The sequence below is a fragment of the Falco naumanni genome, chromosome 21 (assembly GCF_017639655.2).
Source record: "Falco naumanni isolate bFalNau1 chromosome 21, bFalNau1.pat, whole genome shotgun sequence".
In the NCBI taxonomy this organism is placed as follows: domain Eukaryota; kingdom Metazoa; phylum Chordata; class Aves; order Falconiformes; family Falconidae; genus Falco; species Falco naumanni.
The window spans coordinates 680,579-707,859 of NC_054074.1; the positions used below are offsets into that span (position 1 = coordinate 680,579).

At 45.5% G+C, this 27,281-nt stretch overlaps 1 protein-coding gene across 1 annotated transcript; it reads left to right on the forward strand.

The window, feature by feature from the left end:
- Window positions 1-327: 327 nt before the first annotated feature.
- Window positions 328-26,950, forward strand: LOC121080168 (heat shock factor protein 5-like; the record flags this gene model as incomplete). Its single annotated transcript, XM_040578040.1, is given in 9 exon segments — window positions 328-613; window positions 616-1,080; window positions 1,303-1,406; window positions 3,860-4,220; window positions 7,453-7,550; window positions 12,567-13,085; window positions 17,771-17,930; window positions 23,847-24,024; window positions 24,936-26,950. Coding segments are annotated over 9 exon segments (2,187 nt in total), but the record flags the coding sequence as incomplete, so codon positions are not given.
- Between the last annotated feature and the right edge of the window lie 331 nt (window positions 26,951-27,281).

Sequence of the window (27,281 nt, forward strand, 5' to 3'; positions counted from 1 at the left end):
CGGCGCCCACCCGCGCCGTGGTTCAAGGACCTCCAGGCTGCCCCCGGGACGGCTCTGGGCTGGCAGCGGGGCCGCCCCGAGCGGCAGCTTTCGGCCCCGGGCCTCAGCCGCCCGGTCGCTCACAGAAGCTACGGGAGATGCTGGTGGCAGCGGAGCTGAGGGGCCGGCGGGGTGAGGGGACCGGCGGGGCGGAGGGGGATGGGGGGGGCTGAGGGGCATGGCCCGGCTGAGGGGACTTGGGAAGCTGAATGGACGGGGGGAGCTGAGGGCTTGGCCGGGCTGAGAGGATGGCGGGGCCGCGGGGGATGGCGGGGCTGAGGGGGGGCCGGGCTGCGGCCGTGCCGTGCCGAGGGACCGGGGCGCTGCGCGGACCAGCGCCGCGGCGGGGCTGAGGGCCGGGGGCCGCGCGCGGCGGGCAGCGCCTCGCGGGCGGGGCACGTGCCGTTCGGCGCGTGGCGGGGGAAGCGGAGGCCGCGCGGGCGGCGGTTGAGCGCGGCGTTGGTGCCACCTACCGACACGGACGCGTCGCAGCAGCCCGTCCCCGTCAGTGCCGACACCTTCCCCGCCAGACTGTGGCGGCTGGTCAGCAGCCCGCGCTGCCGCTCCGTTCGCTGGGTGCCTCCGGCCAGGGGCTGCTCATCAACCAGCCGCTCTTTGGGTGCGAGCTGCTGGGCGCCGGGCCGGCCGTCGCCGCGCAGCCGGGTGGCGACGGGGCAGCGGCAGCCGCCGGTTTCAGCAGCTTCATCCGGCAGCTCAGTCTCTATGGCTTCCGCAAGGTGGGGATGTTGCCGGGGAGCAGTGTGGTGGGGCCCGGGCCTGGGCCGGGCCCAGAGGGTGGACAAGGCAACGGTGGCAACTGCACCGGGCCCCTGCATCACTTCCGCAGCCCCCACTTCTGCCGCGGCCGCCCCGACCTCCTCGTCCACCTGAAGCGCCTGACGAAAGGCAACAGGGCGAAGATGGCAGCGGGCCTGGCTGTGACCAGCCGCCCACCCAACCGCTTCCAGCGCTTGCTCGGCACGCCGCTGAACGGGCAGCCGCTGCCTCCGCCCTCGACGCTCAGCAATGCCAACAGGCCTGGTGAGTCGGAGTGGGCCATGTGGGGTCTTGGTGGGTTTTTGAGAAGCGCTGGGTGGCATGGGATTTGAAAATCAACGCTCTCCTGAGGGAGAAGGGTTACCTGTCCTTGCCGGTGGCATCTCAGTTCACCTGGTGTAGGGAAGCTGTTGTTGTTTATGCAGGTAGATCTGCTGCCAGTAAGCATGAGTAGCATGGTTCACATGTATTTCAGGCTGCCTGTAGACTACAGTACAGTCTCTGTTGCGTACTACACTAAGAACACCCTTGCTCGATCTCTGGAGCTGGCACAGCTCTACCAGATGCACGTTACTGCTTCTTGCCCGTCAGTAAGGATGCCCATCAGTAGGGATGCTTAATAAGCTGTCATTAAATGTGTGTGAAACAGTGAGTCATGTGAAGTGGTAACTAGAGCATCCTGTTAGTTTTGTGCAAAGGAGACAAGACCTGGTAGTAAGATTTTTGTCAGTTGTCTCCTGAAAAAGAATTCACAAGCTACGTAGTTTTTAAAACGGATTGAATGAGTAGGTGAGAGCTAATTAGAAAATAATACTGCTGAAAAGCCCTAGAACGTGTTTTCTTTCTTTCTAACCCTCTTTGAGAGGATCTGAGTTTTCCCAAGACAAGTGTGAGCCCTCAGGATTATTCCACAAAATTTGTATCGGCCCTAAAGCTTTGTAGTTGGCGCTGTGTAAGGAAGATGTGAATATCTTGCTTTGCAGTGCTCTTGGGCTGCTGCCAGAAGAGCACTCCGGCTTCCCATTCCCTTGGTGGCATGTTAACTGTCATCTTCCTTGCCGCTGATACAGCAGCGTGTTGGTTCAGCGCAGTGATCGGAGAAGACTTTAATAGCCTATTTGTGGCTGGCTCTTGGACCCGGGTGATGCACCCCATGGGTGCAGAGCTGTAAGGCGCGGTGTAGGAGAAGCAGCAGGACTGTGCGACCAGGAGAAGGGGAGAAGCAGTTGACGGTACTGCTCTCTGCAGCACCGGCTGGCATTTAGAGCAGAGTAGGGTATCCCCATACTCTTGGTTACTGTGTCAGGGTAGAAACTGTCATCTAATTCAAGTGGTGTTTTCCATGATGTGTGTGGAACTGCACGTGCAATACCAAGAAGACAAAATGAAGCATCTGAGAAGGGATGGAACTTATTTCAGTAGGGAGGCTAGGAAGCATTTAAACTAATGATTTGATGTTAACCTTGTTAAGGCTAAGGTGAGTCATTGCAGACTTCAGTGACATGTGGTTTGTCTGATGTAATGCAGACCATTGGTAAAGGAAATTATGAGAAAGAGATGACTCTTTCATTTTTTGTCCTCTGTTTTTATGGCTGCAGTTTCAGAGTTTTTGCTCTAGGAGTCTCATTTTCTAGAAAGACAGAACAAGGAAAACATTGGGGTTTCTATGCAGTCAAGTTCTGACAGGCTGACAATGCACTGTGCGCTCTGTACTGACTGTTTAGGGGCACGTCTGTTCCCAGTGTCTTGCAGGGTGTAATGCTCTGTTAAACATTCAGGAACAATTCCTGGACAGCAACTGGAGGTTGGTAACTTGGCATCCCGTGGTGTCTTGTTTACGTGTTAGAACTAGATAATCTTCATGTCCCTATCCAAAGGTAAAATATAAACAAAAGAATTTTCATACCCCTGTTCCTTCTCTGTTTATAAATGGTGAAAGTACTGAACAGGAAATAAACGGTCCTATACATTAAGTCTTAGCAAATCTTCAGGGTCAGCTGGTATTTATTTAGTGATTCTTAATGATTAAATGGGAACTTGCAGAATAATGACTGTATGTTAGTGATTTCTTGAATTAGTTTTCATCAGAGGAGTGCAAGAGGTAAATGTGAGGCTATTTTTAAAAAAAAGTCCTTTTGAGTGAGAATTGGAAACTACAGGTCTGAGAAAGCCTGGCTTCTAGATAAACCCTATTGACATGAACCGTCCTGAAACTCGTAATTCTCATGGCTAAATGCAATCCTGCAGGGGAGTCACAAATGCAGTAGTTCTTGCAGAAATCAATGAGCACAGGCGTTTGCGGTGTTACTGTCAGTGTTTCCACAAAGTCACTAAAACAGAAATTGAGCTGTCATGGTATAAAAGCAAATACCATTTCATGAAACAGTAACTGTCTGAGAGAGGAAACTATAAAATAATAGAGAAGAATAAAAGGACTCTCTAGGAAATAACAAAATGGCAAAGTCTGGGATATTTTAGCCTGCACTGAACTAGTTGAGCTGACTGCGAAAAAAATTGGCTTTGAAATTTTTTTCTTGACCAAATAAATGACTTGTCATAAAGTACTTGCAAAGTCCTTTGGAGGATTTTGACATTGCCCTTCCCTTAGCTGTTTGTGAGCTGTCAGTAGTGGAGTTTGGTCAAATCTTGCTTTATGATGTCCCTTTTTTAGAATGTATTGTCTGATTTAACACACCGTACTTTCAAAATTGCTTTTGTTTGGTTTAGTAAGTTACTACACATTTTGATTTATAGCACATTTCTAAATATAGGTAACTCGTTACTGCCAGTTTAAGGAGATTGAATGCTACACAGACACCTCTGTGTTGGCGCTTCGCTCGTGTGCCACACAGCAGTTACTGCATGCTCGGGTCTAAGAGTACAGTCTCCTTTCTGGATTAAGTACGCTGGAGCAAAGGTCGTCTTCCCAAATCATGTTGTAGAGCCTTGGCTCCTCATATTGCCTTTCTTTGCCTGTGAAAACTCCTTTCCTTAACACTTGTTTCGCTTTATTTTGTACCCACTGCAGGACTGCTGACTGTAGGACAGTTTCATCAACTTTACGGTCAAGGTGTTTTCTCTCCTTAACTCCTACATGGCAACCTCGTGCCAAGCCCCCAGCACTTTACCAGCACAAAGATTAGATCCGACTCCAGTCCCTTCCACTTGGATCCAGCAGGGACCACTTGGGTTGCTGCCAGGGCAAGGGGCTTCCCCAGCTTTTCCAGATAAAGGGGCTGCCTTTCCTGTACTCCAGACACTTCCAACAGGAGCCACGTACACACTCCAGCCTGCGGCTTCGCTTCCGCCACTTCAGCAAGGGACCCAAAGCGTTGCCACATCCATTGCAAATTGCAGCAGCTCTGCATCTTCAGTGCCGTACTCACAAGCCTGCTATCCAAGAGGTATGAAAAAAAAATTCTGCATTTGCTTTTCAAAAATAGATTTTAAAGTGAGACTTTCAAATATTTTTCTACAATACTCCGCCATGTGTATATCTCAAGTGAGAATTAGAAAGTGTCAAGTCTAAAAGGAAGATGGACCTAAAGCAAAAGGAGTTTCTGTTTGGTATTCGTGTCCTTCCTCCAGATTTTGTGTGTCCCCTGGTGATTTTCTGGATAGCCTTTCTGTTGAGGTGAAAGGGCGAGGAGAAGAACATTTGTCCAAAACTAGTCGGTGTGAGGCTAACTTTCATTTTTGTTTTTTTAATTAAGCAAAACTTGGACAATGATATTAAAGCACTGAGACCTTGTTATTAAGAAGTAGTATCCTAGGCCTTGGTCTCATGTTTTTCCAGGTTAAGGTTTTAAACTCAAAGATCAGTCAAAAGTATTGTGCAGAACAGGGGTCCTCAAACTTTTTAAACAGGGGGCCGGCGTGCGGATTAGATGGCAGGAAGTCATCTGCAGCTGCTTGGTTTCCCCCTCCAACCCCCGGCGGGGGTGGGGGTGGTGTGGGGGTTCTGTAAATACGGGGGGCTGGATTGAGGACCCTGGGGGGCCATATCCGGCCCGTGGGCCGTAGTTTGAGGACTCCTGGTGTAGAATATTTCATTCTGCTCATACTGTTTTTGTATCTAAATTTTTTTTCTTGCTTAGCTTCTTTATGTTGTATTTTTTGATGCACTGAAGACTAGAAAGTACAAAAGTCTTGGCTCCTTTCTTTTTTCTGAATTATTTCTGCCACAATTGTCAGTCTCACTTAATCACTCAATTACAAAATAAATCAGTCTCACTTAAGTGTTTTTATTCTTCAGAAGAGGAGTTGAAGCAAATTACTGTTCTTTTCCTTGCCCTTACCTTGAATGGGAAAAATCACATGATAGGGTATTTTCTGGGGAGTGGTGGTGTATTTGTTGTGGGTTTGTGGTGTTTTTTTTTATTTCCCTAAAACTTCTGAAATTCAGAACAGTGACTCTTGCCTTGAACAAACTAAAGCTCAGTTGTTATTCTTTCCTTCTGCCTGCTTCTCCTTTGGCAGCCGCACCTTCACAAAGACAGCTATCTATCCCTGTTTAGAAATCCTACACAGTGAAATCGTTAAATCTTTTGTGCATCTCTTCTGAGACCTCTGCTGAGAACATTTCAGACAATAATCAACAGTTCCCGTAACGTCATTTTTGTCAAGGAAGGGTTCTGAGGAGCTGGGCATTTCTTGTAGACACACTTAAATGTTTAAGAGACAGGCAACTTCTGCCACGTGCTCCTTATGCAGAGATTACTGTGGTGGCCAGAGTGTGGAGCCTGCCTTACCAGCTGCTAACTATTAAGTCTTCTCCCAGGAGCAGGTGTCCTGAGAATCATAGAATGGTTTGGGTTGGAAGGGGCCTTAAAGATCAGCAAGTTCCCACCCCCCTGCCGTGGGCAGGGACACCTTCTATTAGACCAGGTAGCTCCAAGCCTCATCCAGAATACTTGCTTCATTAAGGTGGGAGGTGGTCCCTGCTTTGCGTCTCTATTGGTACAGAGCATAGGCTGAAACTCATCATGATGAATTGTAGTTGTCTCTGTCTCAGCTAAGGCCCCAGCCCTCTCCCGTAGTCAAGGGAAGGAAAGGGGCGTCTCGGGTGCGATTTCACGTAGCTCGGTTTAGAGTTTGTCTTGGGGTAAGATTACTGGTGTCCTGGAAGTGCCTGTTTTGAAGTACTGCCTGCAGGGGAGCTGAGGGAGACCAGCGTAGATTTAGACATGAATATGGAGATCTCTCTCACTGGATGACGCTCCTTTTGCTTTAAGTTTAAAGGACAACTTGGCTATGTTGCTCAGGTAGAATCTTCTGGGGTGGGAGGTGGGTGTGAGAACGCAGTGAAAACATACCAAATTTTGCAAGGTGTAATCAAAACTAAAATACAGAAACTTAGGGAATCTGAGGCGTTTGAAACCTCCAGTGAATTAATTAGCGTTTCTGAGAGTGTAAGTGACATTTCACTGGAGTATGATAAATCTTTTAATTTTCACTGTCACTCTAGGACTGTCTCGGTGGTTTTACTTCTGTGCCTGTGTATCTCTTAATCTCTCCGCTATCCTTTCTTCTATATATTATAACATACAGAATGCTGAAAGCGTGTTTTTTCAAATGTCCACATGAAAAAGTCTGGTTTCCTTCATCATGAGAGCACAGCAGCAAGATTAGTTTGTTTGGAAAGTGATAGTTAACTTTAAGATACGTATTTAGTAAGTGAGAGAACTAAAGAATGTATGTTCAATCTTATGCTTGACTCTATTCATTTCACTTTTGAAGTCCCATTAAATGAAATCAAAGTAGAACTTTGTCAAAAGATTTCTTTTTGTGTGTATTCAAACTTGTTTGTTAACTTCCGTGACCAAAAGATTTCCCTGGTTTTTCATTACGATTCTTATTGAAAAGTCAGTAACATAAAATATGCTCATCTAAGTCTTTTTTTTTCCCCACTAGCCTTAGACCATAATTAGTTTAAGGATTTAGTTCTGTTTACTTTCAACTATCTGCAAAACCTTTGACAGTAGTAGAATCGCGTCAAAGAAATGCGTTGAAGCTTTATTATCCGAGAGTGTCTAATAATGAAAAATCAGTCATGGAGACCATGTGAGACATATTAGTTATTGGTGCCACCTGACAGTGCAAGTCCGGTCGTGCCTTTTGAATGCATCTGTGCCTGTAGGGTTCATTTACATAAGAAGACCTTTCTGGTGAGTGGTAGTTTAGGAGTAGTCATGATATTCTTCGGAATGATACACTCTTGGTTAAGATAATTCATTTTCTTTGTAAGTCTTAAAATTCACATGGTTACAAGTGTGTACGAACACCTAGGCTCAGCTATGTGAATACGCTTTCTGTGGTGTATTGTGACAAGAAACTCAAGCAGCCAAATCAGAGAGGTGATACTAAGACACAAAAGACTCTGATTATGAAGTTTCTGCATGTATGTATGTGTGTGTGTTACCAATTTTACAATATATATTTTTAATGTATTTATACATATCTTAAATATTTTTAAGATTAAGAAATTGGTCTTAAAATGACTTGGGAGGTAACAATAAATTTCTGGAATTTCGTTTACTGTGTGATTATTGAAATGTTTAATCAAAGTAAGCAATAGAACTCTGCACACCAGACACAGGTTCCGGCAGTCTGATAGCTGTGTTTGAATTCTTGCAGCCACACCGCAGAGTTGTTCAGCAGCAGCCCACACAGATCCTCTGGCTGGCTGTGCTGGTCCTGCTGCTTCAGCGTGCACCCACGACAGCTTTGTCCAGGTGAGCGTAGCCTACTGAAAGGAGGTGAAAGCGAAGGAGACTGTATGAATGAACTGCAGGTTTATACACTTGTGAAATTAAGGATATAAATTTGAGAATGGATCTGCTTGATAAAGTGAAAGTGATGTGGTTTACAAATACCTATTTCAAAGAACCACTGAATGTTAAACGGGTAGTTTTGTAATTCAGGTTAGGTTTCAGGGTAGCAGCATAGTGGGTGTCCTCATCAGTGGAGTGTTTTTTTGCTTGACTTCACCAGAATCACTTTTAGTTAATGAGCCTGCATTTGTATTTGAAGAATGTTCTTGCCTGGACAAAAAGAGATTCTTTAATATTATGAAAATACTGAGAAGCAGCTCCACTTCTTTGTCTCAGATAGTTTCCTGCAGTCCTGAGTTTGATTTGATGAACGAGAAAAACTAAGGTGACTTTTTGGAATGGGCCCCACCTCGGAGATCTCTTATTAAAGATAACTCCAGTGCTTCCTGTAAAATGCGTTATGTAATTCTAGTGGAAACTGCACCTTATTTGGAGAGCCTGGCTTATCAGATATCAGAAGATCTGAAGTAAAAATGCAAGAGCTTCCTTTTTTATTACAGCATAACGCATATACTTTTTTCCCCTCACAGAGGACAAGCGAAGCAAGTTATGCTTATGCGTGTTGAAAAAGGGTTGACCTACCCAAGCTTGATCATCCAGTTTCCTGTCTTGCAAATATCAACCTTTCTCTTTTATTCGTGACTTCTTTTAAAAAATAAGCTTATCCAAGATGGGCAGGTTATGGCCAGGATAACACGTTAGTGTAAGGCTATAAATAGCCAACAGCCAGTCATGCCGTCGATATTGTAGTATTTGTTTTTCGCACAGTACATCTTTGTCCTCTCACTTTCATTGTGAGCTGCTTTTTTCATCCAGGACATGAGGATCCGTCTGAGCGATGGGCAGTCACAATTAAATAGCTTATCTCGGAAGGCCGAGATCCATGGGATAGTAAATCATTCCAAAGGAGTTGTCAAAGGTGGTGTTGTGGCTAGATTGAAGGATAATATACAGTGTCCAAAGGGTCTAGTAAAAATCAGTTGTTTGGAGAAGCAAGTCCATGGGCAGTGTGTGGAGTCAGAAGAGCTTTAGGCCACTTGCTAGTGGTTGCTTTGTTTCCTGGAAACCCCCAGCAAAAAGCTGCCGAGCATCTGGGCAGACTGCGGGAAGGCGATCCTCTGCGTGAGAAGGCCAAAGGCGAGCAGTGCCCTGTATCAGTTCCACCAGGTCTAACCGGCTGTCTCTGAGCAGGGTAACACAACTATCGTACCGCGTGGATCAACGGGACTTCTAGAGATTTCTGAGTCTTAGCATAGCATAGGTCATTTCTCCTGGAACGTGGTGACAGGCTGTGCAGGTGGTACAGAAGACAGCAGTTTGCCTGCGGTTCTTGCTGAGCTGTGGGGAATAATCAGTTTGCCTTTTGTGTGTTCTGGGGCATATACTTCCCCAGACTTCTGCTGGGGGATGTGGCAAGCTGCAGTATTGAGCATCGTGCCCAGCTGGTGTATTGATCATCCATCAGTAACCACTTGCACAAATCCTCAAAAGTGGTAAAATTCATCAGCCCTGGCTGACTAAGCATTTTTATTGTTCTTCACAAAAAATAGAACTATTGCGTGGTATATTTCCTATCGTTCCACTCAATACCTTCTACCAGTTGCAGGAATTCAGTGTGATGCTGTTGAAGCGTGGTTTGCGGGGCGTTTTAGGCTGTTTGGTCCCGCTGTGTGCTGCTAGGTAGGAGTGGCAAAGCCTATACGAAACTGCTGGACCAGTCCCGAAGACAGTGAACCGTATCGGCACGCTAGTAGTCAGCAAGCTGGTTACCAGCCCCGTTTCTGTTGGATCCAGACGGTGCTTTGTGGTCTCAGAAGGAAAAGCGGGCACTCTTGGACAAGGAAGCCTAAACCTTGTGCTGTTCCTTACTGGGTCTTGCAGAGAGCATCACTCTTAAGTTTAGGAGAGATTTAAGACAGGTGGAGTTTCTGGGTCTTGGAGGCCAGCTGCTGGGCTTGTACAGTACGCACCTGAGCTGCTGAAAGTGTTAGGTGACCCTGACTGGAACATGGGCAGACCAGGCCCGTAACTAACTGGTTGGTTGGCTGCAGTTTGCTCTCCAGAAAAAGCTACAGAGAATTACTGCGTGGAATGGCAAGGGGACATAGGTGGTTATACCCAGACATGGTGGCTGATGGTGGTGTATCTCACCAGGTTTCTGAAATCGGGGTTTCAGAGGTTTGTATTACACTCTCATCACGGTTGGTTACAAAACAGGGAGCTCAGGTACAACTTCTTACCCATTTTTCATTTGGGTTCTCTTAAGTGGGGTTTGGATTAGTGTGATGAATCAGTATCCTTGGGTAGGAATGAGTCTTTTGAGAGACCTCCTGCTATCTTCTGCAACAGCAGTGCTGGCAGCTCACAACCATTAGCTCAATACTTCCCCGCTGCTTTATCATAGATGTGAACTGAGGCTACATATTGGATTTCAGCGATTTTTTTAATTTTTTTTTTCCTGCCCCCACCTCGTTTTGTTTTTTTTTTAATGGCAGCCCTGCTGTTTGATTATTGCTATTACCATGGTTATTAAGCTGTCGGTATTTCCTTGTGGAACTGAAGCAAGAGGTAACGGGAAGAAATAAACATGCAAGAAAAAAGAAGAACTTTCTGACCTTAAAAGCAGTCCTAAGTAGTTTGCTTTTATTTGTAATAAGGAATGATAATCAGCCATGTTATTTCAAAAAGAAATCAAGTCTGAACTAATTCCGATTGCCCAAGCACTCAAGCCAGATTTGTGTAGTCCTAGCGGTCCCTGAAAAGGTGTGGTTGTGCTTTAATTCCTGCACACGCTACGCTAATCTTATAAGTGAAATGCCCATCTTCTCTTTCACCACTTCTGCTAAGTCAGACCATTTTTCCTCTTGAGCTTGAATGACCAGCAAGCTATTAGTCTTTCAGGCCCTGACTTCTCAATCTTTTATCGGTTTTCCTTGTTTTGTTGCTGCCTCCCCCCATCCTTCTCCAGGTGAACTAAAAGGATTTAAATTGTACCTTTGCGTGGCCCCTTTCTCCTGTTGGAAATACACACGAGATCCTGTAGTGCATCCAAGAGGACAATATGTGCTGTAACAGCTTCAAGCTGAGGTCCCCTAAGAAGAGGCAGAAAAAGATTCAGTATGGGTGGGTTGGTTCATTGGTTTTTGGCAGGGATGATCTTATTCCTGGACGGTTTGGTAACCCAGATCTTACTTAGAATCCTGACTACTTATGACACTAAACAAGCAAAGCAACAGAAATGAAACACCTTATTAACATTTTAAAAAAAATAGAACTGAAAAAAAAATCAAATGAGAGGAATAATGTTTGAACCTATCTCATAAAAACATAAAGGTGGCTTAGCCTTTAATGAAAAGATTTTGCTTAACAACCTAAATTCCTCAAATTCCAGGTTTTATTTCCCCCTCCGTTTCCCCCCACCCTCCACAGTTTGTGGCTATCTGCAAACTGGCACATCTACACGAATCCACACTAGGACTTGCCTTCACACACCCAGGAGACAGGATCTCATCTCTTTGTGGTATCTCCATCAGGGAGAGACCAAGTCCTTCACTGGCATTTGATCTGATACGGCTTTCCTAGTAGGTGATCCTGTAGCTTCCTGTTCTCTAATTTACTCGTCTCTGGAAGTAGCTTTTCATTAACCATGAGCTCAGCTAAAAGGTCTAAGGATAGTCAGGCACTAAGGACTACTCCTTCATACTGGATCCCTTCCAAAAGAAGGCTGTATTTTAAATAGACCTGAGTTTCTGTTCAACATCATTGTATGACTTGTATTTGTCAGAAGAAATGACCCTTCTAGTGTCCTTTGACTGAGTCACCTCCAGAAGAAGTAGCAGTACAGACACTGGCTGTTAAAATGTCATCTATCATTTCACTTGGGTAGGACTTGCTGCTTTGGAAAAACTCTTTCATTGTCTTCATTCTGTTTTAAAGGTTACTCGATATATATGAATGCTACTAAAAAAATCATCACTGGATTGCTGATTGTGTCCTGTCGTCCTGTGATGTCATTACAGTGAAAAATTTTAGTAGTGTTCAGACCTGATCTGTGATGGCAAAGGCAGAGTCTCTGTAGGTTCTACAAGAAGTGTTTCTGACCTGAAATTCTGTCGGGTTTTTATGCAGATCGATGCAGACTTTGAGTTGTGCCTTTGTGGGACACTGTCATGACAGGAGAGTCCAGATGTGAGGCTGTGACAGGCAGGGCAGTTTTGCGGTATTTGCTTTCACCGGTATTTGAACTCCCACTCATCCTGGGACTGGGGCGTCCCTGGGGGGCACCCCTTGTGTAGATGTGCCTATGGACAATCACTTGAGGAGGAAAATGGTATTATTGGTTAAGAAGCGGTGAGTTCCTCAAGTTGTGTTGTCCATATGCACATTTACAGCATATGGACCTTTTTCTTTTGCTTAAAAATGTTGCGGTTTATACTGATTTTTTTATATAACAGCAACAGGAATGCTTGAGTTTTAGAAGGAACTGAAGGCAGGTGGATTTTCTCTCTCATTTTCTATTACGTATGTGGCACGTGAAGAGGGTGGTTCTAGTGTACCCCCACAGGTCCTACTAAGACCAGAAGTCTCTGATTTGAGTGCTTGGGTATATTTAACACCTGCGGTGCAAAGGATGTGCAGACAATGCATCTGCAGGCATACACCAGCTCCTAGTAAGTAACCTTCTCTCCAGGATAGACCATGAATAGAAGAAAGGAAACGTGCCAAGAGTAAGGTGGTTAATGAAAACCAAGACAAAGCAGTAGCTTTTTTCTTTTTTCTTCTGGTTAAACTTGCTATTTTAACTGAGAATAACGGACAATCTTTCAAGCTTTTGGATAAATGGATAAACAGAATCAATACACATCCTGTCACGGTAATTTTTTGATACAAAAGTTCACTGCATTTTGTTTTTTCCAGAATCCTCCAATGCAGTCATCTTACGAAGCTGAACTGATGCCGTCTGACTGGCTATGTAATATATCTGAAGAAAACAGGAAGGCAGAAGTCAGTCTTGAAGCCACGTTTCAGGTTGCAGCTGAGGTGCGTTCATCATGCAAAGCTGAAAAGGTGGGAGTGGCACCTGTAGAGAGCCAGTATTCGATCCTGGAGTTTAATGGAAATCAGGCACTGCCTGTTAATAGTTACACACCTTCTTCAACTGAGGAAAGCCAGCTGGAATGTCTCACTCCTGTAACTTCAGACACATCATTTCTGGTGGAAGCAGATGGAGCACTGAATTTGTCTCCATTACAGCCTTCTGACATTCTTTGTGCTGCCGATACCACTCTGTCTATAGAAACTGCTGCTGCTGCTAAAATACTACAAGAACTTCTGACCACACAGGAAGCAGATGAAAAATGGAGCAAAGAACCAGATCACCGCCCAGCTGAGTTCTCCCTCATGTTTTTTGAGGAAGAATTGTTCAGTCCAGAGCAGGTAAGGGGTAAGGAGAGGTAAACCAACATCTTTCTTGAGGTAACTATATTTGATAGCAATGCTAGGGTCTGGACCGATAGCTTTTCAATATTCTTGCCTGCTTAAGAACTGAAGGCTTCTTTAATTAAGCTTTTAATGGACAGTGAAGGGTTTGCTTGGTAAAGCAAGGTATAAAAAAGAAGACGGAATGAAAAAGTATCCCATGTTTCCCATGTTAATGAGCATGACATGTGTCAGCCTGTTGGCCGAGTTAGGGTGCTCATTTGCATGGGAAACATGCGTAGTGCAGGTGTATTCGTGGTGATGAAGTGGATGCTTTTTTAGGTTGTAACATACCATCTTTAATCTCCAACAAAGAAGAGTATTTTGAGAATTGCCGCTGGAGGCAGATTTTTGCTTAAATTTAGAGAAACGGTTAGATTGTTTCTGATAAATAGTTGTTAAGTTCTGTTTTCTGTGGAAAGTATAGTTTATTGACATTTGACTGGTATAAAGCATCTTCATTGGTTTATACTTTGTGGTGTACAACAAGTTGTAATTGTACTTCGGTCTACCTGTACCTGGTCTTCCCGGTATGTAAAATTGTAAGTCTCATGAGGGGTGAGGGGCATTCTAGATGTTACTCTGTTAAGGTAGCAAATGCGTGCTCTGCTTTTTTTGTTTTGTTTTGTTTTGAAAACAAGGTAAGCTCAGGAGATTGACTGCATCTGTTTCTGCTGCATGAGACCTACCTTGCATGTAGGCACTCAATCTCATTTTTGTGTGTGCATTGAAGCTACTGTTTTATTGTTCTGTCGGTAGCTTGACGCCTTCACTGAAGTTTCTAGATTGGGAATCATCAGCTGGCGCAAACCTCCCATTGTTGCTTTCAGCGTTATAAAGATTAGTCCTCTTCCTCTTGGGTATCTTTCTAGAAAGGGATGTGTATTCTGATCAAGCCTCTGCATAGCTCAAGCCTAGACTAGACTGTTCTGCTCAGTACCGTGTAGGGAAGAGCACATCCCTGTGCTAGTGCATAGAGTTGGCAGTACTCCTTAATTGGTGCCCACTCATTATATTAAGTGTTGACCGCACTTTAAATGTTGTCAGTTTTGAGAATTTTTGAACTGCATTTTTAGAATCATAGGTTGTCCCTTGTTGAAGGCCTTTGGAGTCCGTGACCCGAACTTCCTTGTCAAGAACCGGGGGAATTAAGCACACGAACCACGTAGTTGTTTGGGAGGGAGGTTTTGTATATTTGTGAGAATCCTGGTTAAATAACTGGCCTCATTTTTTGAGCAATTGAAAAGCAATTCAGGGAGTGTTCAGCGTTTTGTTTGACAGATTCCCTGTTTCTGTTAGAACTACTCTTCAACTAGTCTCCTCCTCCCAAACTCGGGAGAGGGAAGGTTAACTTAACACCCTGCTTGTCCAGAGCCTGGGGTCATGGCAGGTGCAGAACTCTCCAGAGGAGGCTTCTGTGCCTGTACTCCTCACATCAGGCTCCAGCACAGTTTTCTTCCTCATCCCTGAATCTGGAAGCACTCAGGCTTTCAGTGCCTGTTGGTACCATGTGTTTTAGAGCAAGCTTATGACAGAATAGTGGACGTGCACAGAAGACCGCTCTATTCCTCTCTATACAAGCAGAGGGGGAGCAAATTCCTCCACCGTTCATACAAGAGCATCAGAACAGCTCTGCTGGGTCAGATCAAAGGTTTGTCTTGCCCAGCGTCAAGTCTCAAAACAACAGCTGTAACCTGATGTGTAGGGAAGAGCAAGAACAAGGAGCGCAAACAGAGCAGGGCATTCCTGCTTACACATTCCAGCTACTTTCAGCCCAAAGACTTGTGATGATACCGTGTACTTCATCTCGGGTTTCTGCTCTGTGGACTGAAGTCAGCCCTTGAAACTGTCGGTTTTAGCATACGGGACCTTTTGACCAAGCTGGTACTGTTCTGTTTTCTGTTCCGTTCACAGTATTTCCCAGCATTTAATTACTTTTGTGACCAGCACTGAGCCTTGAACTGTCTTCCTCATAGAAGTAACAGTTTAGTAGAAACCTGCTTTATTCTGCTTTCCCGATTTCCTAAAAGACAGCAAATTAAAGAGCAGCTCTTTACATGAAAAGAGTTAGTACATTCAACAGTTCAGATCCAGCGTTGTCCTCTCAGCCTCAGTCAATTTCTGTCCTAGACTTCTAGAGGCTTTGGCCTTCAATGGGCATCTCTTATTCCACTCCTACTCCTAAGAAATGTTTTATTTTCTTGTTAAAGTGGAAATAGAACATTTCTGTAATGCTTGATCAAGAGGAATTTGCCTCCGATTTCGTTCAGTCTCCTTGGCAGCATACCTATGTGAAGGCTGAAACGCTTGCTTTCTTTGGGGAAGGTTAATCCAGCAAACCCCATTCATGCGAGTTGCTAATTTTAGTGCCTCAGCTTCCCATCATGGTTCCAGCTGGGTATAGGTATAGTCCAGTCAGTGTCTCGTAAGTCATATAAGTAGTGAGATGCAGCAGTTTTGGCGTTTTTCAGTAACTGAAGTGAAAAGGCAAAACTTTCACGTCTGTCAGCTTTGGTAGCTTTGCTTGATTCTCTGCCAAACAATGTTTCGGACTCTGAAGTTGCAGAAGTATTAGACCTGAGCGGAGGGTCTGTCCACAGGTGCGGTGAATCCATGGTCAGAGACATGCTCGCTTAAAAGACCAAACAATAAAAAAAAGGGATAGCTTGGGAACCAGACTTGTGTGGGCTAGGCTGATGCTGTTAGGATGAAAATGGTATTATTACCTATTACATTAGATTACTGAAGAGTTGGTGTGTAAGATTCTATAAACACAGTGATAAAAAGAAATCTGAAAGGGGTGCTGTGCAGTATGACTGCTCTTCAGTTTCCACACACGCAGCTGTGAGGGTTAAAATTGGACACAGCATTGGAAGTACAGGTTCACCAGTGAGGGGGAATGACATTTCCTCAGTTTGCTGGCCACGCTCGTCCCGGTGTAGCCCAAGGTGTCGTTAGCCTTACTGGGCACTGCAGCATCCCCAGGTCCTTTGCAGAACTGCTAGTTAGAGTGTCTAGACTACTTTCACCACGTAGGCTAGTAACAGTGTCTTAATAATGGTGATCCCAATATGCATGTTATTTGTTTTTTCTTTATCAGACACTGCAATTTGGTTTCTACATCCCCTGCCTGGTATTGCTTTTCATTATTCTCTTCTTTTTAAATAATGGAGTTTGCAGAATTGTTTCTAGAGCAGTTGTCCGGTGGAATATCCAGTTTAGAATGCTTACCTGAGAAATCTTCCCTTCTCTCACTACTTGATGAAGGCTGCTCACTAATTTTTCTAGAACTTGCTATTATGTAAATGTCGCCAGGAATAGAGAAGTCATCATCACTCATGAGACTTGGATTCTAGCTGGTGAAGGTAGTGACCTACAGCCTGCCTGCCTTCTTTGTTTTTGTGCCTGGGAAGGGGTTGTGGTTCAGACATTAGACAAAAGGCACTGCTAGCCACGTGTTTTTCACGTGGCCTTGTTAACAGTACTAAAGCAATACATCCAGACAGCACATTTCAAAGAGGAAAAAAAGAGTCAAATGGGTATCCAGCAAGTGCAGGAGGTGTGTGGGAGGGAACTAGTTCTCCCTGGAGTACTCCATTACTGTATTTGCACAGGCCTTTTTGAATGTTATTATACAACTTTGTCAAGCAATGTATGTGTGTTTCTATTGATACGTATACACATAGCCTGTTATATACTCAACATTGAGTAATGACAGACTCAAGGTGGTGAGCGTGATTTTTGGAAAGACTATCTTATTACCAAGTGTGACCTCTTGTCTTCTGTAAACTCACACATAATGGTTTTCAAAAGCTTTTTTTCCCCTTAATAGAAGGAAACATTGCAGGCTCTGAGCAGTCATTCATCTTTAGGTTATTGATGGATGAGATATTTGCAGAAGAGATGACTATTCTAGAACAGGTGATACTGTGAAAATTTTTCTGTCTAAAGGTAGATTCCAGGTGCTTAACTTTGGGCCTGTACTGCCTCAGTGAAAATGAAACAGAACTTGGTTGTTCGGGCCTTTTTTTTTTTTTTTTTTTTTAAGCTACAGGTTTTTGCCACGTGATCATGGAAATGTACCAGTTTACCAAATGGTTGCCTGCAAAATACATGTAGAGCAGCAGCAGAGGGCTCTAAAAAGCAAGCAACACGTTATAACTTAATGTCTTAACGACTGGATGGGGTGGGGTGAGATTCCCAACCAGAAATGTGTGGTTCACATGTGGTTCTGCATCACACAGCTCTGTCAAGTTGTTTGAGCTAGATCTGTCATTATTATTACACGTGCTGGTAAGAATGAGTGCACCTGTATTTCTTGTAGCTAGTTTAATAACTGAGGGAAAAGTTCAGACTGTGGGGACATGTACCCTAACTTTGTGTATTCTGGTTTTCTGATCTCATATTTTGCTTAATAAGATGTTTTGTAAGAGGTTGTTTCAATTTAGCAACCTTAATTCTGAGTTAAAAACACTTACTATGTCAACTGTCTAGGCAGTGTTCACCACCTGTTAGATGCCCTTTTGGAGTGGAGAAGAATAGCTTTTATTTTGTTTTATTGGTTTTATATTAGTTTTATTATAAGATAACATTGAGTGATCTTTGGTTTTATTTCTTTTGTTGTTGTGTTGTGTTTTTTTAAGGAGAATACTAGTGTTAAAAGTGAATCCAGGTCATCGGAGACAGAAGAGAGACAATTCACTTCAGGAGCTGAGCCTGTGAACGAATCTGTAGAACAGACAGATTCATCTGTAAAATCTTTCTCCCGGAAAAGACGCAGTTCAGACACAGGCAACTCTCTCGGTAAGAAAGATTCTACGTTTTCTCAGAGATTACGGTGACAGCTGCTCTGAAACTAACTATTACAGAAAGGGGAGAGTAGAAGAATTTACTTGTTGTCTGCCGTGTAAGTACCTCATTGTTCCTTCAGTTAAAATACTAAACTTGTACAACCTCTTAGTGTACTTACCAACACACTTCAATAGAGACACTTATGCTAATTACTCTGATGTGGGAAAGGGTATAAATTACGTAAGTAAATAAAACTTGAAGTTCTGGGAGTTGTGCCAGAAACCTGGATGTCACAATATTGAGATTAAGTCCATAGATGTGTTTGCTGGAGGGCGACAGTGCTGTGAAGGAAACACTGAGTAATGAGGTAACTATGGAAGTTCCAGGGGCAAAAACCACCGAACTGATGAAGCTAGTGTAGAAGTCTGAACTCTTTGTCTCAGATCACTGAATACATTGTACCAGTCTGGTAGTGTCCTGAAGCATGTGAGAAAAACAAGCCGCAGAGTATCTGAGGCTAAAAAAACCTTCACAAATCTAGTAACTGAAGGGAAAACCTAAATGTCCACAGATTAGAGAGACATAAGAGGACACAAAAAGTACTTGGGATCCATTCTAGAGGGGAATTTGGTTCAGCTTGCAAGTCTCTAAGAAGCTGTTTCCCTCACAGCTGTTCATCAAAGAGCCGATGGTAGAGTTTGAAGAGCTGTTGCTCACTTCAAAGGGTAGTTTCTAGATTCCAGATCATGATGCTAGTTAATAGTTCAGCTCATAATGCCCATCACTTTCAAACATTTAAGTAAGGAATAAAGTCTTTCTGTCAGGAAGCTGAGAAAAAAGGTGGGATGCCACCTTGAAAAAAGACAATTTTTGTTTAAAACATATAATCGAGAGTTCTTGTTCAATTACTTCCTGGTATCACAGATAACTAGCAAACTTCTCAGCTTTCATATCTGAAGCAAAACATTTGCTTAACGTGCCAGTTGTAAAGTTATGTACAGGAACATGTTGGAAAGCATTCCCATGGGATTGTTCCACAGGGATGAAACACTGTTATGCTAACGCTAATTAGCAACAATTGGCATAGTCTGCTCTCTGGGAAATGTGACGGTCATCCAGGCCTGCATCTCCACGGTTGTACCTTTGAGGCTTGGTGTGCGTGTTAAGGGTAGAGATAGACAGCACAGCTGAGCCAAACGTGATCAGGCTCAAGCTAGCCCAAAGTCAGTTGGGTGCGTGATAGAAGCCTCCAAGCTGGCGTAGCCTGTCGGCTGCATGTCAGCTGTAAGCCTGAAGCAGGCAGGCTCAAGTGCAAGCTGACTTCTGCTGCTCTGACTACACCTTTGTCTGTCAGCACCTCCTGTCCTCTGTGAGACTTTGGAAACAACTTCTTTTTTAATCTCTCTGTGCTAAAATGCATCACGATGATTTCCAGGTGTTTCTTGGCAACTTGCCCTCTGAGTGTGATGGAGTCCTCTCTGTTTTCCTGTTTTCCTTTGGGCACTCCTTTGCAAGTTTTCTGAGCCTGCACTTTGATACATACACCCTGCTGTGAAAAAGGCTCTTCTTCCATCTATTTCAGTAGGCTGGTTTTTTCTATGTTAATGTCACTTTTCTTTAACATCACTTTTCTTTGTTACACGGTGACACCAAGTTCTAGATACCACACAGCGAGAGCCAATATAATGTGGTACATTTCAGTGACTGGGAGCAGCTCTGAGCCCAACCCAAGGTGTTAATCTGTAAAAACGCACCAAGAATCAAACCCCCGCCTTTGTGGAGAAGGCATTGCTTCCCTCCAAAGAGCTGGACTGGACTTCTTTGCATTTCACAGCTGTTCTGTAGCAAGAAAAGACAAGCGTCTTTTCACTAAAACACCATCCCCAGGGTTTCCCTCCATAGCTGCCAGCCCATCTCTGCAGCACCATAAATCACTGAGATGGGTTATCTGCTTCCTTCAAATGGAAAACCAATGTATTTAACCAGCCTTCTCAGCTAAATTCTAGTTTACCAGTTTTAAGAACATTCTGCCCAGCAGAATCTAGATGAAAGGTGTCTCTAGTTCATTGTCCTGTCTCCAACAGTGTCTTTGGCATTTCTGTACCATTAAGCAGAAAAGGCCTCAGTAACCTTCAGTTGATTTTTAGAGTCCCTTTTTGAAGCTGTGCAAACATTTAGCATCCACTGTGGTTTTTGTAAGTTAATGTCATTAATGCAGATTAACTACACAGCGGGTGAAGAACCCTCCTCTTCAACTACTTCTGAGTCCTCCCGGGAGCCAGAGTCTGCTACAAAGGGTGCAGAACTTAACTCGGCGCTAAGATACATCATTGCAAATGATTACGGGCTGTGTCATCTGTTCCCTTCCCACTCTTTTTCTTGAGAGGCGATGGGTATGGTGCTCTAGCTCCTGCCGTGTTTATCACACGGAGGTGCAAGGAATGGTTCACCTTTCAGGGACTGCTTTTTTTCAGCCCCAGGCTCACTCTTAGGACATAGATTTGAAGGTGCTGATGATGCATCTGCTTTTCCCACTACTTTCTAGCTGAGCTCGTCTGTTAAAATGGGAGTTTTGAAATAAATCTGTCCGCTTTTGTTGGCAGCATACACACTTGCAACAGGAGTCCTTTTGGACTTCACAAAGGATTGAGAGGAACTCTGTAAATACTTTGAGTCTCCTTCCCCATCTCCTCTGCCTTGTGCTCCACAGGTACACTCAGCTAGTGAGCACAGCTGTACTGGACCTAATATCTGTGGCTTGTGCTTCCTCTTCTAAAAGAGCACGGGAGAAGGACCAGATTCTGATGGGAGGAATTTTTGTTTGCAGCCCGTCTTTCTGGAAATAGGCATCTCAGAATGGAGCAGGGGGAATTTGTTACTTCTGGATTGAAGCATTTAAGCTGATGCTGAGACATTAAGGAAAAAAACTTTCTTTCTCGATGGCTGACCATATATTTTCTGTGAGTCGTCTAGTCCTGCAAATAATCTGATGACTGTCTCTGACTTTTTTTCTTTTTTATGCTGCAAGGTGCCCTAGACATTTACCACCCACTGCCATGCCGCTGCAGTTGTGTCACTGTGTGTTCTCTCTCATTCCCTCCAAGGTAAATACATATCTAGGTGCAATTGCTAAGGGCAAATCTTCATTCAGGCAAGGTCTCCCATGCTGTCATCTGTTCCCTTGAACTGTTTCCTGCACCTTCCAGCCAAAAATATTGTTAATGTTCATTTAGTTTTCCTATCCGGTCACAGTGAGATCTCTTCCTACAAAGGTGTTAAGAGTTAATGTGGGGACAGGCCTGGCCCTGAGCTCTTGAACATCTGTGTGAAGCCCAAAGCGAAGTTGCTCTCGGGAGTCTGAGCGGCAGCTGCTTGCTCCAGCTCAGTTGCCATTACCTTGACGTCATTATATATTCATTGAAGGCATTTCAAATTGCCTGTCCTGGCAGTCTGCTCTTTGGGATGAGTGGGTGTCATACCCTGTGTCTTAACTTGCCATAATTTAGAGGTGCATTGTTACAAGCCCCCTCATTTCTCCATCCCTATGCGTTTTCAAGATGTGTTCCCAACAGTCTGCTTTGGCAGGAGGCAGGTGTCAGAAAGTGCAAAAGTGGTGCCTATTGGGCAGGAACTCCGTAGTACAGAGAACGAACAGAGGCTGGAAGATGTGAATGTGTTTGTTTAGAGGTTAAATTTCTTGTGGGTGACGTTTGCAGTGGTAGCGCTGTTGTGACTTTATCGGGGTACTTGTTCGCTTTCTTGACCTGCAAGATCTGGCCATACGTGGGAAGTATCTCTGTTTTGCTGTGGATCGAGGTAACTGTCAAAAAAGGAGCCTCTTGTCTGTCCTCTCTGTGATGCCACGAGTTTTTTCTGGGATCCTGGCGCTGGCTGTGGGGTGCTTTGAGGCAATTGTGCCTTTTCTGGGTAAACAAAGGGATATGGCACAAGCAGGTCAGGCCTTTCTGTAGATACTGCCCGGGGCTTATAGTAATTAATGTTTGGCTTTTGGTATCCATGGTGGCAAAGGCATTTCTAAATAATACATACTGAAGAATGGGAGCACTTTTCTTATAATCTGCTTTGGGTTTTTATATTTAAATTTTTGAAAAATTGGAAGAATTCCTGTTTCTTTAAACAGTAGGCCTCAGGTGATCAGGTTATAGTCTGACATTGAAAGCATATTTTATAGTACCTGATAGAAATGAAATTGCTCTGTATGCTGCCAAGGGAAACATATCCGAGCACTGATACGTGCTCAGTATTCCCTTTTCTTCCTAGATCTCCGTCTGCCGGTGGATGTACCTCGGAAGCGGGGGTGCTTTCTGGAGGACGAAATAAGAGAGTGAGAAGTGGGTGACAAATGTGCAGCAGCTGCCAGCTGGATTCCCCTGTCAGACTCCAGCAGCAGTGGAGCTTTGCCCACAACAACCACTTTGGATCATTTCAGCTGTGTTTAAAAAAAACACCAAAAAACCTCCAACAAAACACCAAAGACCACAAACAAAAAAAGCCCAAAACAAAACAACAAAAAACCAACAACAAAACCAGCCCCACACCACTCTATTTTTTGCTTTCTTTTTAACTTGGTAGGGTATTGTTTAGTAGGCCTCTTTCATTACATTTTCTACCCGTCAAGTTATAAAGCACCGAGTGGTCAGAGTAATTAATATGAAGTAATTCCTTAGCTGTTTGTATTCTTTAGATTTGGAAAGTCTGAACTTTACAGGAACCCTTAAACACTTTCTCGAGACATCCTTACTGGGAAGCAAATGGGTTTTAGTGCTCTGTTAGGAATCTGTTTCACTTATTTATTTATCTATTTAACGTTGTTGGGAGCTACAGTATGCTCGGCATAGGTGGTGGTTGGTGCTCTCACTGTCTTTGCTTGCAGTCGTACCGTGGCCCTTTACTGGGGATCGTGTATGAAACAAAAGCATTGGAAAGTCGCAAGATTCTGGGTCTGAATGGGTCTGAGATTTCAGGAGAGCAGCTAAAGGAAAGATGAGCTAATTTTCTAAGTGATTAACCAAGAAACCTTCTTCCTTCCTGAACCAGCTCTCTGTTTCACCGGCAAGTGTATGTATGTCACAGCTGCTGATCTTTTACGTTCCTGGGGAATTCTTCTGGTTTAATAATTTCCTTTTGATGCTAATGGTATCTGTAATGATAACTTATTTATTATTCTAGTACTCTGTTCTAATTATGTCTTGAAAATATTTTTTAAACTTTTAGAGGAAGATTGTACTTATGTTGATAGCAGATCTTAAGTTTTTAATAGCTATACATTTGTGTTCATGTTAAAATACTGTTTGAAGGATAAAGGGGACACATCCTCTACTTGTGGTGTTCAGGAGATCCATGTGGAAGAGCACCTAAACCATCCATGTAATGGCTTCATGCGTGTTCATACGAGCCAGCCCTGAGCGAAACGCACGAGAAGGGAGCAGAGAAGCTGTCAGGACCGCCTCGGCTTGTGTAGCTCCCAGCTGTGGCCGGGATGTGCTACGGGAGCACCGGGCAGTAAGATGAACTGAGGCGAAACCTTTCCTTACAGCTTCTGTAATGAGATCTTTCTTAACCAGTAGTAACTTCTGTAATAAGGTGGTTTGTAACAAGATACTACTTTTTTAAAAATAACTTTTGTAATAAGATGTTTTGTAATAAGGTATTTTAAATAAGTAGCACCTTCTGTAATAAAGATGTTTTTACCGACAGTCTTGTTACCGGGAGCAGGGCGGGATGTGGTTTCCCGTGTGTGCCCTGTTGTGCCCCTGCCCAGGCAGGGTCGGCCTCAGGTGATCAGGTTCTAGTCTGCCGTTGGAAGCGTATTTTGTAGTGCCCGACAGAAATGCGGTTGCTCTGTACGCTGCCGAGGGAAACATACCCGAGCCCTGCTGTGTACTCAGCGTTCCCTTTTCTTCCTAGATCTCCGTCTGCTGGTGGACGCACCTTGGAAGCGGGGGTGCTTTCTGGCGGTGACAGACGTGCAGCAGCTGCCAGCTGGCTTCCCTTGTCAGACGTGTAGCGGTGTTGCAATAAATGGAGCTTTGGCACGGCAACGGGTGTCGCATCGGTGTTCTCTCCGTGTTCTCGACGACCAAGGGTGAGCGTGTCACAGCTGGAAGAAACAGCTGCTTCCTGTTCCAGCGGTTCTCGCTGACACGTGTATCACCCAGCGGCCGCTGCCCGGCGGAGCAGTTCCCAAGCCGGCGGCCGCTCTTCCTTTGCGCCATGTCCCAGTTCCTGCGGGGCGGCTGCAGGGGCGAGCCTGGCTGCGCGGCAACGAGCCGCCCCTGGCCCCTGGCCCTTCTCTGGGACCCGCGGCAGCGGCGGCGGCTCCCAGCGCCGCGCCGGCCCGTGCGCGCTTTGTGCGCGGCTGCGGGGGCTTTGCGGGGTTTGCGGCCGCGGCAGCGAGGGGGGGGGCGCCCCGCGGGGGGGCGGTGCGCGGGGCTCTTGCTGCTGCGGACACTCCGCTCCGCTGCCTGCGACGGTGGGTGCTGCCCTTGATGCTGCTGGGGGCTCTGGGCTCCGCTCGCACCTGCCTGCCTGCTGCCTGCGCGCCGCGGGGCTGCCTGCTGGCTTCTAACCCTTTGTTATTAGAAATACCGACTGGGGGGGGGGGGAGGGTTTAAAAACAACGACCAGACATCACCAGACCCACGCAGTTTTCTTAAGCTGCAGGAAATAACTTTGGCCCAGGATTTACAGCCCAGTTTCCACCCACCCCGGCCCTGGGCTTCCCGGGCTGCAAGCACACGTTGCTGGGTCAAGTCGAGCTTCTCATCCACCAACACCCCACAGTCCTTCTCCTCAGGGCTGCTCTCCATCCGTTCTCTGCCCAGCCTGCGCTTGTGCTTGGTGTTGCCCCAGCCCACGTGCAGAACCTTGCACTTGGTGCTTCTTTCCTACTATCCATTAGATCTAAAGATGTGGGTGACTTCCCTTCTACGGAACATGCAGCAAGAGCACTATGTCAAATCAAGGTTCTCTTTGAGTTTCAGATTTTTTTCACAGATTGGTACTTGCGTAATGGCTGCTTAGAAAAGAAATCTTTGCCCAGAGGAGCCTGCTGTGTGGCCCAGCTCTCAACGAGGTGTTCAGGCCTGGACATAACTTTTAATACCAAAGTGCAAACCAGTTCTGTTTTGATGGAGTTCTGAGAGTTCTGCCACCGTTTAGGTAACAGCATGAAACGTTGGCATGTGGCTGAACTCTGTTGATTCAATAGCTGGTAAATATTCCCTGGCCAGCCTTCCAAAAGTAATCTGCCCAGGGGGATGCAGGAGGCTTGGCAGCAAGTAAAGCAGGGCTTTGCAGGGTAGGGGGGTGGTTTCTCATTGAACGTGTCCTCAGGGAGACTGACATGTTTGAAGCAAACGGGAGGCTGGTGGAACAGGTGCACACAGCCAGTGTGCGTGTTGTAAATAGATGTTATGATTGCTAGCCTTAGGCTCTGTGTTAGCAATTACTATATCCAAATATAAAAAAATTGGAAAATATCAGAGCTGCACAACAAAGGACAGCCCTGGGAAGCACAAAAGCCAGGAAACAAAACCAGTGCATTTACAGGTACCTTAACTCCGCATCTTCACGTTATATGGTTTGCTGTTAGGTGCTGGCGAAACAGAGTGTATTACTTCTGGAAGAACTAAATTCTGCAGCAGAGTAATAATGAGTGCTGCTTATCGTATGGAGCCTTTCCCTCTTTGTAGACAAGTCAGCTAAGAAGTTAATTGTATTTGTGATTGCTTTTGCTAAAAATGGTCTGGCGCTGGAGGCTGTCCCAGTGTGCCTCCCCAGCCGAGGGCAGAGCCGTGTCTTTTTGCTACTCTAACGTTGTTCCTTACTTGATAATACCGCTGTAAGGGTACCCAGTAATTCACAAGTGGAGCTGCAACCCTTTGCAGCCTGGGATCAGATGAGAAGATGCCAACAAGTGATGTTGCAAGGTGGGACACGTGCTTGCCCCGGTGTCTCTCTCACTTTCATGCACTCTTCAGCCTTTGCCCTCAAGATCGAAGTCTTTTGGCCAGGAGGCTCTGTGAGGCCATGGCTGCTTCTGGAGTGCCTTGTGCTGCATGAAAGGGGAAGAAATGAGAAGCCCTACGCTCAGTTCCTCCTCCTCCTCGCTCATAGTTCAGGAGAGAGCGCAGAACCCAGCTGGAGTGTGTGCATCCCTGTAGGGACTCTGTAACCGTAAGACTGGTAGACTTCAGAGCTTTTGGAGAGCAACTCTGAATTCATTGGGTCACAGATCTATACAACTTGCCACCAAGGGTACCACGTGATCAGTTTTCTATACAAAGTATAATTTAGCTGTTAGGCAAAGCAGAAGTTCAGGTCTCCATCTCTGGGTCCTCAGTGGAGATGTACAGCAGAGATGCAGGAGCCTCCAGGCACAATAGTGAATTGTGTAAAACAACGCCAAGGATGCAATTAACCATTTAGCTGACTGCAGAGGCAGACGGGCACTGTATGCCAGCCGCTCCTCGTTACTACTCTCTGTCTGCACAGCCACCTTGAGAAGACCTTGGGACTATGTTAGCGAGAGAGCTCCTCACAGACACTCAGCATCACCTTGCCTTGCTCATGCTGCCGTGGCTGTCGGGGCAGCAGCGGGAAACCAGTGGGCGTTGCTCCAGCACCATGGCTGAGCGCTCAGTCTCGGGCTCTTCAGATCACGCCAGAGTGAGCCAGGAGTTTAGTTGAGGCTTGAGAAACGAAAGCACTTGTAGACGTGCCTCTCAGCTGGGAACCTTTAGGTGACGGCTGTGTAAACCCTCTCTCGGCTTTTTCTTGTTTCAAGCTAAGCTGTTTGGCTTTGCATTGTGGATGAGCACTTTTACGGCCAGAAACTAACAGAGAGGTTACTTGATGCTTCTGGATGATTGCTGTGGGCTAAAGGGCATGTGCTGATGGTATCAGATGCACTTTAGCCTTGTGCTCCAAACGAATCTGGGAGTAAAAACTCAACTGATAAACTACAAATGCACCGCATACTCTGGCTTTGGGTTCTTGAGTCATTAAAAGTAAACTGAGGCTCTCTAAAGAATAATTTTGTCCACATATGTTAAAACACGATGGCACCTTCTGCCATTCCACTTTCAAGAAAGGAGCTTTTTCCTTTCCCCCCATCCTCCCCCTCCTCCTCCCCCTCCTCCTCCTCCTCCTCTGCGGTGCGCAGCGGGCGAGAGGCGCGGGCATCTCCTCTGCCGGGCAGGCTCAGCCGGCAGCCTCTGCACTGCGAGGCCCAGCCAACTCGGGCGAGTCGCCAGAGCCCCGGCGCGGCAAAGTCCCTTCAGTCCCTTCTGGCCACCCTGTCCGGACTGCGCGGCCGGGCTGAGGAGGGGGGGGCTCCCC